We start from the raw sequence: 11,401 nt of genomic DNA, 5'->3' as shown, positions 1-11,401 counted from the left end.
ATTGGCACTACCTCAGCCTCTCCCGGCCGTCAGCAAACCCACACGTCCTTCAAGCGGGTGTAAGCTCAGCCGGTAGCCTGCGCTGCCTGAGGAGCACGGCCGACATTTGCCATTTCTGAAGGAATTAATTGGAAGTTCCGAGCCAATAATGATTTCCTTCCCTGACAGGGAGCGTGTCTCCAACACGTCTCCAAAGGCCTTTAAAGTGGAGTTCAGCAAAACCTTTGGCTGGTTTGACAGCAATGCTGCTTCCCCGTCACTGTTACAGAATAATGCGTTCTCCTTGCACCGCGAAGACATATGCGCCTCAGCTCCCAAATCTGCTGATGCAAGAATTCCTCTTGTCTTTTTAATCTTTTTTGCCAAGATTTTTGGGAGAAGAGAAAAAGTCCTACTGTAACTGTAATGCTGTTTAAGGGATTAGCGTGCTTTTACGCACGGGATGAGCAGTTGCTACATCTTCTGCAAGGGAGAAATCTATCTGCGACATGTAAGAAAAAGCGTAAGAAAATCAACTTTTATTCGTTTTGAGCAAAGCAGAAAGTCTGGAGTGTCCAACCTTTTGGGAAAGCATCACACTACTGCAAATCCCATTGTGGACCAGGCTCTGTAAGAGTAAATGCCATTAAATGAACTTTTTCTGCTATTTTTTCACTAGTGGAAAGCTCTTCTGTCTTCTGTCTGTCACAGCTTCAAGCCTTACTAATTTTTAAGTGTTGCTCTGATGCTATACAGTTTCTGAAATAGTATAAACTACATTTTTCTGTTTAAAAAACATTTGGCTGCTAACGGTGTAAGATGGCTACAGGGTAACTGGGTATGGAGCTTCGAGGACGTGCTCTGGCAGAAAGCACCAGTGAAATTACATCACCAGACTAGTCCCTGCAATATTGGCACATTACTGCCACCAAAGCCCCCCATCGCAGGGTCCCAAACCAGTAAGAATAATAGCCAGCAGGTTGTACAGAGCTCCTGTATTAACAAGGAAGCACTTATCAATGCACTTTTTAATGCAATTTTTCAGGCACTATGCAGTTGCCCTACCCTGGGTAGAACCAAAGCCTAAACAAGCCTGCATAAAATCTATTGTCATAGAATCACAGGGTGTTGGGGTTGGAAGGGATCTCTAGAGCTCACCCAGTGCCACCCCCTGCCAGAGCAGGGTCACCCAGGGCAGCCCCACAGGAATGCGTCCAGGCGGGTTGGAAAGTCTCCAGAGCAGGAGGCTCCACACCCTCTCTGATTCAAGTCCCTTCATCATCCTCGTAGCTCTCCATCTCTCTCTGAGTCCAACGGAGAGCTACGAGGATGATGAAGGGAGTAGGTCCCAAGGAGACTCCACACCCTCTCTGGGCAGCCTGGGCCAGGGCTCCGGCACCCGCACAGCCAACAAGTTTCTCCTCACGTTGAGGTGGAACTTCCCATGTTCTGACTTACACCCATTATTGCTTGTTTTATTGCTGGGCACCACTGAGAAGGGATTGTCCCCTTCCCCTTGACCCCCACCCCTCAGATACTGCTCACCCACAGGGAACAAGCCTGAGAGGAGGAGAACAACATTCTGCTGCTACACAAAGAGGATTTGCCCCACGTTCTCCACAGTACGAGACCAGATTAGTTTAAAATGAAAAGTCAGTGGCAAATACAAGCACGTGGATTGAGGACCGTTCCATCCACAGACTCTCTGTCAGAACCAGCACCGAAAGTACAACATGTCCAGAAGTATCTTTACACCAGCTTAACTAAACTTAACCTGAGGCCAACATGACGGGTCCACTGCAAGTAGTTTGTTTTACAGCAACTGGTCTGCTTTTGCAGCACTTACTGGTTTGATAAAAGGCTTCCTTATACGTGAAGCATGCCCTCCCTCTTCGCACAAGATGCAATTTTCCCTTCCAGTCCTTGGCCAGTAAGCCAGCATTCCAGGATGATGTATTTCAATTAATTTCAGCAATTGAATCCCTTGCCTTGGAGGCATGTGCGATGCAGAACATAGCGTGTGCAATTTTATGTTCCTAATTTCCTTTTCATTCAGAGGACAGAAGCCAACAAAGCGAGTGGATTTACATACAGCCCAAACAGAAATGTCCACCTAGGAAAATAAGCCAGGTGCTCACATACAGAGGCACGGGGAGCACTGGGTCCAAATGCAAATCTCCCTTAGGACCAGGAATGCTTAGATCTGGACTTTACAGGCCAGTTTTAAAGGGGTCGAGTGCCACCAGGACAGAGGTGCTAGTACTGGCCTTGGCTCCAGCTGCCCTGAACGATGTCTCTGTGCTCACTGCGGGCAGAAGCTAAGTTGGATTCCACCTCTGTCTTGTTGCAGAGGACTGAGCTTCAAGGGTGTCTGTCTGCCTCGGCACATCGCCCACTTGCTGGGCCAGACCTTAATGTCCTGGGTTTAGCTAAAAACCCATGACCCTGAGATTAATCTAATCTAATCTCAGGGGGTTAGAGAGCGTCTGTCCGTGTTAGTGGCCGGCCCAGCCCAAACCCTCGACACTTACGAAGAGCACAGAGAGGATCACTCCAAGCAAGCTTTTCCACTTGCAAGCTGAAACAGGCAATGAATTTGTCTCCAGATGCAAAAAGCAAGGTGGACTAACCAGCACACCACTCTGAGCACCGATCTAAATCTTCTCTTACTTGCATAGTTAAGAGGAACCCCAGCAAAGTCAATGGAAAAACTCCCATTGACACCAACGCACCTAGAACGCAGCCCAGCAGTCGACCCTTCAGTGAAATCCCATGTGCAGAATAGTGAAAGCAAAGAGACTCCTTGTGTGCCGAAAACAGAAGGACATAGAAAAGAGGCAGAGGAAAAAACAGGCAAGTTTCTGGGCAGAGTCTACTAATTAGGTACCGGTGACACAGCTCAAAATCACTTGTTGCTAGACTCATCTGAAAAGCGCAGGCAGAATGCAGATGAAGGTTTGAACGTTGCTTTACTCTTTCTCTCCATTAGAACCTCCCTGACTGGTGCAGCTCTTCTGATGTCAAGACAATTTTACCAGGGTTTTACATCTGCTCAGAATCTGGTCCATTGTCTTCAGACACACTGCAAAGACTTTACTCACAGCGACCGTAGTCCATGGGATCAGCATTGGGAGCTCCTGCTCAGCTGCCAAGAGCAGTTCTAAGCCATCAAAATCATTCCCGTGCCGTGCCAGGAAGGCAGTTAAGCCTATGTTTAACTAACTTCAAAGTTAAACATACGCTGAAGGTTGTCCTTTTTTGTGAATCACAGCCTAACTCTGTAGTGCTGTCCCAACCAAGTGGAAGTATTGTCTGTCTCCGTCTTCCTTTCCTGCCTGCTCCATGGAGGTGCTGTACACGTAGATCTACAGCCACGCATAAACAAACACCACGTAGAATCCTAGAATGGCCAAGGCTGGAAGGGACCTCAGAGATCATCTGGTCCAACCTCCCTGTCACGGGCAGGGACGCCTCTCAACTAGATCAGGCTACTCAAGGCTCCGTCCAACCTGGCCTTGAACACCTCCAGGGAGGGGGCAGCCACAACATCTCTGGGCAATTTATTCCAAAGTCTTGTCACCCTCAGACTGAAGAATTTCTTCATAAGATCCAATCTAAATCTATTCTCCTTCAACTTAAACCCATTTCCCCTTGTCCTATCGCTGGACACTCTTGTCAAAAGTCCCTCCCCAGCCTTCCTGTAGGTTCCCTTCAGGTATTGGAAGGCAGCTCTTAGGTCCCCCAAAGTCTTCTCTTTTCAAGACGTCCCTAACTCTGTAAAAAGAAAAGTGAGCAGAACGAGACACAAGTGGCCGACAAAAAAAACCTAGTTGAGCTAAACCACTATGGACTTCAAGGCTACAGAGCTGGGCACAAAGGTTTATACGGTCCATAATCTGCCAGGCAGCAGAATCACAACCTCTTGTGAGGAGACTGAACAAAATCTTGTCCTAAACACGGAGGAAAATGGGGTTGTCGGTGTTACTCACCTCGCTGTCTTCTGCAGGAGGTGGGGGAGGCTCTTTGATGATCTAGAAGGATTGAAGAGAAACAGAAGAGTACATTTATATTTTGTTCTTTAGCACAACTGAAATGTCACTTAAACTCAAGCAAGGAAACAACGGGATGTGAACAGCTCTGAACTTGGTTACAGCACTGCCTGGCTGCAGGGCGGCTGCTTGTGCTGGTGTCAGAGCCACCGTGTAAACAGGAGAAGTCCCAAAGCCCCACCATAGAGACGTTTTCTAATTACAGCTCCATGCTCACGTTGCTCATTAGGAGACCCCTGCCCTGTGTGAGGTAACAGCAAATTCAGTCATGCAGCCTTGGATCTCCAGCCTCCTGACTCCAGTAGGAGCCCTAGTGCTGGCTCTAAGCAAGACAGCAACTGCTGTTTCACCTGAACAACCACGCTAAAACCAGCATCTCCTTCCACTGGCCACTGTACACTTGTACAAATCCTGTCTCGAATAATTTAAACTCTGGACAAAGACTGGAAAGCAAAACCAAGGTGAAGTAAAACACTTCGGAGACATTGCAAAGCAGTAACAAACCCCCAGGCTCCATCTCCCAGACTCATACCTCATTCCAAAAGGCTGTACCACCTCACGCTCTTATGAAAAATGTTTTTCGCATTATTAGGCTGATACAGTTCACTCTCATAAGCTTTAAAAAAATATATAAAAATATATATACATTTGAGGCTCTCCCAGGGTTTCTATTAAAACAAGCAGGGTGAGGTTTTAAGACCGGTCCAGGATATTCTCCATAGAAACAATTTCAGTTTATGTGGGCGTGAAGCTATTATTTCATGCAAAAAGTTTGCATCTAGGGCTCGGCAGGCAGTTGGCTACTACCACAGCCCTCCACTCCAAGAGCAACAGAGAGCTTTCCACAGGGAAAGCAGTCACATACAGGCACATCAAATATCTCTCCCTTACAGAGATGCATCCCAACGACAGCCATCGCAGTCGGAAGATTGCGTTCAGCCAGTCATGTCAATGCAACTGCTCCAGGGCTGGATTTCTCTAGCAGTTTTAAGCCCATCTGGGTGAGGCAGCTCTTTTCTTACACACTGAGCCACGAGGCAGACGCTGTCAGGGCGCTGAGTGCCTGTGGAGAGAGCCCCGAGTGTCCTCAGCTCCTCTCAGGACCGCATGTCAGGTGTGGAGGCTGCCTAGGCACAGCGTACAGATGTGTAGATTTAAAAATGACCCGTTCCAAAAAAAAATTTCATAGCCCCAAACAATAACAGCCTGGCTGTTTAAATGCAGAAAGGGAAAATGACAATCACATTAAAGGCCCTGAAGACATAAATATTTACAACAATTCCTCTCACTCGTGTTTTTCCTTCTCTGATGAGCTCACTGTTTTTATTTTCCTCTGCAAAGCTCAAGTCATGCAATGTGGCCATTAATGAAGAGCATGTGCCTCTGGCTGGGGAGGAGATGGGGGCTGGATCAGTCCCTTCGTATCTCAGCCCAGAGCAACAATGGCTGCAGAGCTCTGCCACCACGTGTTCCCGGGCAGCAGGGCTTTAGTTTGGGTGGCACTGCCGTGCTCTTGGAGAAGTCTTGCTCAAGAACCTTTGTGCTTTAAGAACCGACATGGAATCTTTGTTTATATGCACAAAGCACGTGTGGAAGCATGAAGTGCTGAGGGACATGGTAGGTTCGACCGTAAAGCCATATCAGAGAGAAAGGAGGGGCAATGCCCCAGAGGAGCTCAGGCAGAGCTGGTGAGCCTCTCGTAGAGCATCCACCTTTCTCTGTCACCCCCTTGGTTTCTAGCTTGTGCTTGCAGCTCTAGGGGACACCAGCTTTTTCCCCGATGGAAAGCAAGTGATGAAAAGTGGATGGAAAGTTGTCTGCATCAGAGCGCTCTGCTCTGTGGAAAGGATGTCGTGGGTATCAGCCTGGCTTACTCACAGTGCTGCTCCTTGGTTTAAGATGGAAACAGCATAGCCTTACATGTCTCTTGACACAATAAGTACAGACAGGGTGTGTGCAACACACCAAAATACACAGAAGGCTTTTCTCACCACGTTTTCAGATGCATTTTGCTTGGCATGAGGGGTGGCACTTGCCAACAGACCTTTTGAACCAAAGCCCTTAATCCAAACCCATTGGACGCTGAGAAACTTCAGATACCCGATCCGAAATACACCTACTGGTCAGTGGCCTCAATCCCTCCTCTCACATTATTCTGATGGAACATCGTGGGTTTCAGTGGAGTTGCTCTCATTTGCATTTGCATGAAACATCAGGATAATCTGTCCAGCATATTTGGTCCAGCCAAGCATTCAAACACAACTTCTCAGACAGCATCTCCAGAAACTCTTGAGATTACAGACTTGGAAATGAAGAGGTGGCTGTGTTTTTCGTACATTTGCATTCCCTCTCATATGCGTACACACGAGCTAACTGATTTCTGTCAACAGATCAAGTTTTTCTATCACGGTCCAAGAGGGAAAAAAACCAGATTCCTTCCATTTGTAAGTGCTAGGCACTTCAAAGAGCAACTGAGCACCCCGTAAGCTGGCACCATAGGTTGGTTAGTTTGGACAGTTCAGGAATGGGGAGAGTTTAGTCTTCTCTGCCTTTGAGTCTGTATAAACTTTCAAAGTTCAAGCCTTACAAAACAATTATTTTCTGTCTCGCTGCCCACATCCGGAAAGGCTTTTGGCCTACAAACTGTACAAATCCTTTTCTTCTCCCTTTTGGACTTTTACAGCTCCAGCTGTGCCTGCAGGAGACCCTTACTCTGGGCTACTGAAGGCAGAGGAGCAAATGGGAGCTTTGTGCCATCTCACACCACCGAGCAAAGCAAGCGCCAAGTGGGAATAACGAGGTCCCAGCGCTGAAAGGCAGCACCTTACACCTGCTCGTTTTGCACAAATACGAACAGCTGCTCGAGTACAAGAAAGAAAATGCCATCCCAGGGAAGCCAGTGAGGACGCAGCCCATGCTGGCCACCACGTTTTGCTCTCGCCTCCCCTTTGCCTCGCCAGATGACACACGTGGACCTGCTGGACGCAATCCGCTGGGAGCACGCTTGGCCAAGCCAAACGCTTCGGCTAGTTTAGCTTGGCAAGGCCCAAGTGTTTGTCCATGTGTGCTGCAATTGTTTTGATAACCCTGAGCCATTTCTGTGATTGCTGCTGCAATCGTATCTCTTGTCCCTGCATCTGGAAGACGAACCACAGGATCATTCGGCAACCACACTTGTTCTCTGGGTGCGGAACAGCTGAGGGTTTCCACATCATCGCCGTGCTACAAAAACCTACAGTGTGGTCTTTCGGTCTCAAGTAGTAGAGGATGGAGAGGTGGCCACTGGCTTTTCTTGGCAGAGAAAGGAACTTTGAGAGCAGTTGTCAGCACAGTAATTCTTTCCCTTTCCATCAGCTTTCATCACGGATCGCATCATGCATGTGACTGACACCAGTCTCTGCTAGCTGACCCCCCCACCCCGATGTCACCGAGGCACGGAGGAGCAGCTGGTTCTGACGAATACCCCTGTGTAAAAGCAGGGGAATGCTATCAGCCACCTCCGAGAAGTTTAAAAGCGTTGGAGAGGACTGGTTTTGTGTAGCCATTCAGGCGTAAGAGAGCACATGTTGAATCCAGATTTTGCATGTTCCAGGAATGTGTCTAGGATGTTTTCCATCTTGGGAGACCAGAAAACTCCACCAGTTTACAGTGTCCAGCAAGTACATACTCAGTAACTGTCCCTGGAGTTTCATATGATAAATAGGGGCAATATGTTTCTTGTCAGTAAAGTGTATCTGCTTTAAGATGGAAGAGGTCATCATTTAAAATGAAGGTGACACAAGAAAACAGTACAACATAAGAATCTTGGATCAGGACTAAAACTTGGGAAGGGAGCAAGCAGTTAGGCAGCTTTTTTTGTCCTTATGTACCTCCACTTTTCTGAAAACTACAGATTATGTATCTTTGCTGTCCTAATAAGCAGGGGTTTAGATAGCACTAACTATGAACCATCTGACTCATCTTTTTTTTTTTTTCCTCCTTACATATTTATAGTTTTGACCTCCTCTAAGTCCTGTGACAGAGTTCCATAGTTTAGTTATGAGTCGGGTAAATGAACATTTCCTTTTTTTTTGCTTCATATCTGCTGTGCCTTCTATGTACCCACTAAGTCCTTGGAGATTTGGTCTACACTTCAAAGTTTCTAACAAAGCCGAAGCCTGTCCCTATTTCTTCATCTGCAATTCTTCTTTCTAGACTTACTCGTTCGAGGTACATGAAGTCCAACAGGAAAGCTAACTCATCATCCTTTTAAGTCAACCCCTCCTGCCAGCCTGGCAGCAGATCCAGGAATCTCAGTTTAACTCATTAAAACTAGAAGACAAGGCTGTTTCACACCTCGGACTTCAACCTGATGTGCACGAGCCACACTCACTACAGATGTCAAAATCCTGCCCTTTGGAAGACTATAAAATGAAATTCCTTTTCTGAACTAAAGAAAGCCATGACAGCTGCTTTCAGCTGTGTGCAGAAGCCTTTGCTCTCACTCCATGATGCGAGGGATTTTTCTGGTTAAGACAGAGCATGGCTTAAAGATCTGTTTCTCTTTAGCTGGGCTAAGCCAAATTTCTGTGGAAGAGGTGAGAGGCAGCCAGGGAAAAACCAAAGGAAGAAGTTATTTTTAATGAGATAATTACTTCCCATGAAGGTCTGGGACAAAGAACAACAGTGTCCTCTTTGCATTAAGTATCTGTTTGGTCTGGAACGAAGGGTGCTGGACCTGGTCAAGACTAATTTAATTAGACTTTGGATCTGGCCTTAAGGAAGCGCGCTAGAAGTACAAGGGTTCGGGAATGTGAAGTCCAGGCACATCATCTAAAGGCAAATGGGCACCTTCCTAACTTTCAGAGGGCAATGCTTAGCGCTTTCCAGAAAAAGGGAACTGAAAGAAAGCTTTCAGTTTGGACAGCCCAGAACTGACGGACTCTTTGAGGAATTTGGCTTTAACGTTTTGGAAATGACACGCCACAGCAGCATGTGGAAGCCCCCTGGTTCAGAGCCAGGCACGCACGCTGCTCTGCTGCCCCCCTTCTCTACCTGGGCTGCTGTAGAGCTGGGGGTGCTAGCCCAGGCAAAATGCCCCTGCGATGTTATTTTCAGGATCCATGCGAGCCTGTTTAAAGACAGCCAGTTCTAGAGCATTGCAGCCCTGTCTAAAGCACCCTGCTCTGACTGACAGGAGGCTGAGGGAAGTGCCGAGGTGCGGTGGGTGCTCCGGATGATGAACAAGACCGTCTTTACACTCCTGCCGCCCTTTGTGCACAGCAAGGACAAAGTCACGTCCTGCTAGTTACACTCCTTCAACAGCGCTGCCTCCAAACACTTTGGCTTGGCCGTGCTATAAATGAAGACGCTGATTTGTGGCAGCACTGCACGGGTTCAGAGCGTGTCACACACCACCTTGGGCTCCAATAAATTCAGAGAAACCACCAGAGAGTACCAGGTGAGCGCTCGCCTCGATAGCTCACATCCAAAGCAAAGGCATGGACCGCAGGGTCCACAAGCAATTTCTGCCCACACGTTTGTGTCTCTCTCTTGCTTTGTCTCAGTAATGTTTCAGATGATTCATGATCCTGCACTCCCTTCTCCCCAAATCATCAGAATTGCAGAAAAGCTGTGCCTCGTGCACATGGGAGCGGGTGGGAATCAGGATACGTGGACTCTTGCAAGTAATCTCCATCAAGCCAACACACACCGTGTAATTTTATGACTCTTCAGGGCTGCTGTAGAATCTATGCATTTCCTCCCCTCCTCTCCTTCCAGCTTAGCCATGATTTTCATGTGGTTTTAATATACATTTTCTGTATTTTCTCTATCCAGCTTTTTGTTTCCAAAACTTCTGGTCAGCTGCAGTGCAGACCAAGAGCCAAACAAATTGCTGCGTTCTTCCACACTTCCTTCCAGAAAACAGCTTGAAAGTTAAAACTGGTGTTAGAGGCTTAAATGCTAACACCTCATTTATATGCCAGCCACACCCCTGCATTTAAAAAAAGATGCAGTATAAAAATGAGCAAGATGTACATACTCTAAGTGGGGAATTAACACAGAGCAGCTTCTCATGCTCTCCCTGCTCAGGCTGCACTCTAAGGATCCAAAGAGAGGCAAAGACTCGTGTTTACCTCCTAAAACTGCACGGAGACGGGATGTACAAGCATGCAGGGAAATGCTTTTGAGTCTCAGCTGCCCCAGGGAGATATTTCCACTCCTATCCTCTGCATTTCATGCCCTGCTCAGGTTCAGCCCAACGCTGAGGGCAGGCTGATGGGGCAGCCACTGCTTCAGCTCCGCCAGGGCTAATTTGTCACACGCCCTGTTCAGCGCGAAGCCTGGCCCCGACACAAGCCAGCGCACCAGCTCTGGGTGTCTACGGGAGACAGCTGCTCGGTGCGGTGCTGCAGGATGGCACAGGGGAACTCTCCCAGCGCAGACAAGCCTTCCAACTTCTGTATTAATTTGGCCTTCATTATACCTGTGAAACACTGCAACCAGCTCTATTTCCAAGCCAATCTGTAAAACCCTTCTTAAGACAGTTTTGGAGGCTTATTATCTATTTGGCTTACATCTACATTAAAAACTATTTGGTTGAGATCACAGAATCACAGAATCACAGAATGTCTGGGGTTGGAAGGGACCTCTGAAGATCATCCAGTCCAACCTTCATCCCAGCACACCCAACCACTACACCAAGTGCTAGATCTACTTTTTTTTTAAACACCTCCAGGGTTGGTGACTCCACCACCTCCCTGGGCAGCCTGTTCCAGTGCCTCACCACTCATTCAGGAAAGAACTTCCTCCCAATATCCAACCTAAACTTACCCTGACGCAACTTGAGGCCATTTCCCCTTGTCCTGTCATTAGGAATTAGAGAGAAGAGACCAGCACCAGGCTCACTCCAGCCTCCTTTTAGGTAGTTGTAGAGGGCAATAAGGTCTCCTCTCAGCCTCCTCTTCTCCAGAAATCAATCTTAAAGCGAAGCCTCATGTTGGCCTCCTACCCAGAACAATTTCACCCTTGGGCACCTAGAGAGCCTCCTGCCCACGCAGTTAAGATCGCTCAGACTCCTGCAGCCTGTGCTGCCTTCGGGAAAAAGGAGGAGTGGGAAGACACCAGCAAAGTGTCCACTGAGGTCAGTGAGGGCAGGACCTGGCACGTGCTGCTCTGCAGACACGCTCTGCTCAGGAGAAGAGGGCTCAGCCTGCTACAGATGTCTTTGTACTTGCCATACAATGTGTACAGTGCTGGGCTTGGCAGAATTACATTTTCTTTGCTTTCTCCTGTTGTTGAGTAAACATCCTTGAAACCTGTTGAAAGGTTAGCACCTGGCTGCCACACTGCTGTGAAATTCCCCCACAGCGATCAAGGGAAATTTTGCCCGC

General features: G+C 47.8%; 1 protein-coding gene across 1 annotated transcript in view; it reads right to left on the bottom strand.

Moving 5' to 3' along the window:
* Positions 1-11,401, bottom strand: part of LOC104272533 (anthrax toxin receptor 1) — a gene marked incomplete at its 3' end in the record, with an annotated part of 70,480 nt that overhangs the window by 5,226 nt on the left and 53,853 nt on the right. The window contains exon 14 of the mRNA XM_009867553.1: positions 3,969-4,010. Within this exon, the coding sequence (XP_009865855.1) occupies positions 3,969-4,010 (42 nt within the window). The remainder of the gene's footprint in view (positions 1-3,968; positions 4,011-11,401) is intronic.

Source organism: Apaloderma vittatum, unplaced genomic scaffold (assembly GCF_000703405.1).
Source record: "Apaloderma vittatum isolate BGI_N311 unplaced genomic scaffold, ASM70340v1 scaffold16374, whole genome shotgun sequence".
NCBI classification, from domain to species: Eukaryota; Metazoa; Chordata; class Aves; order Trogoniformes; family Trogonidae; genus Apaloderma; species Apaloderma vittatum.
Note: the sequence above shows the minus strand (reverse complement) of the source record. Positions and strands in the feature narration are given on the sequence as shown.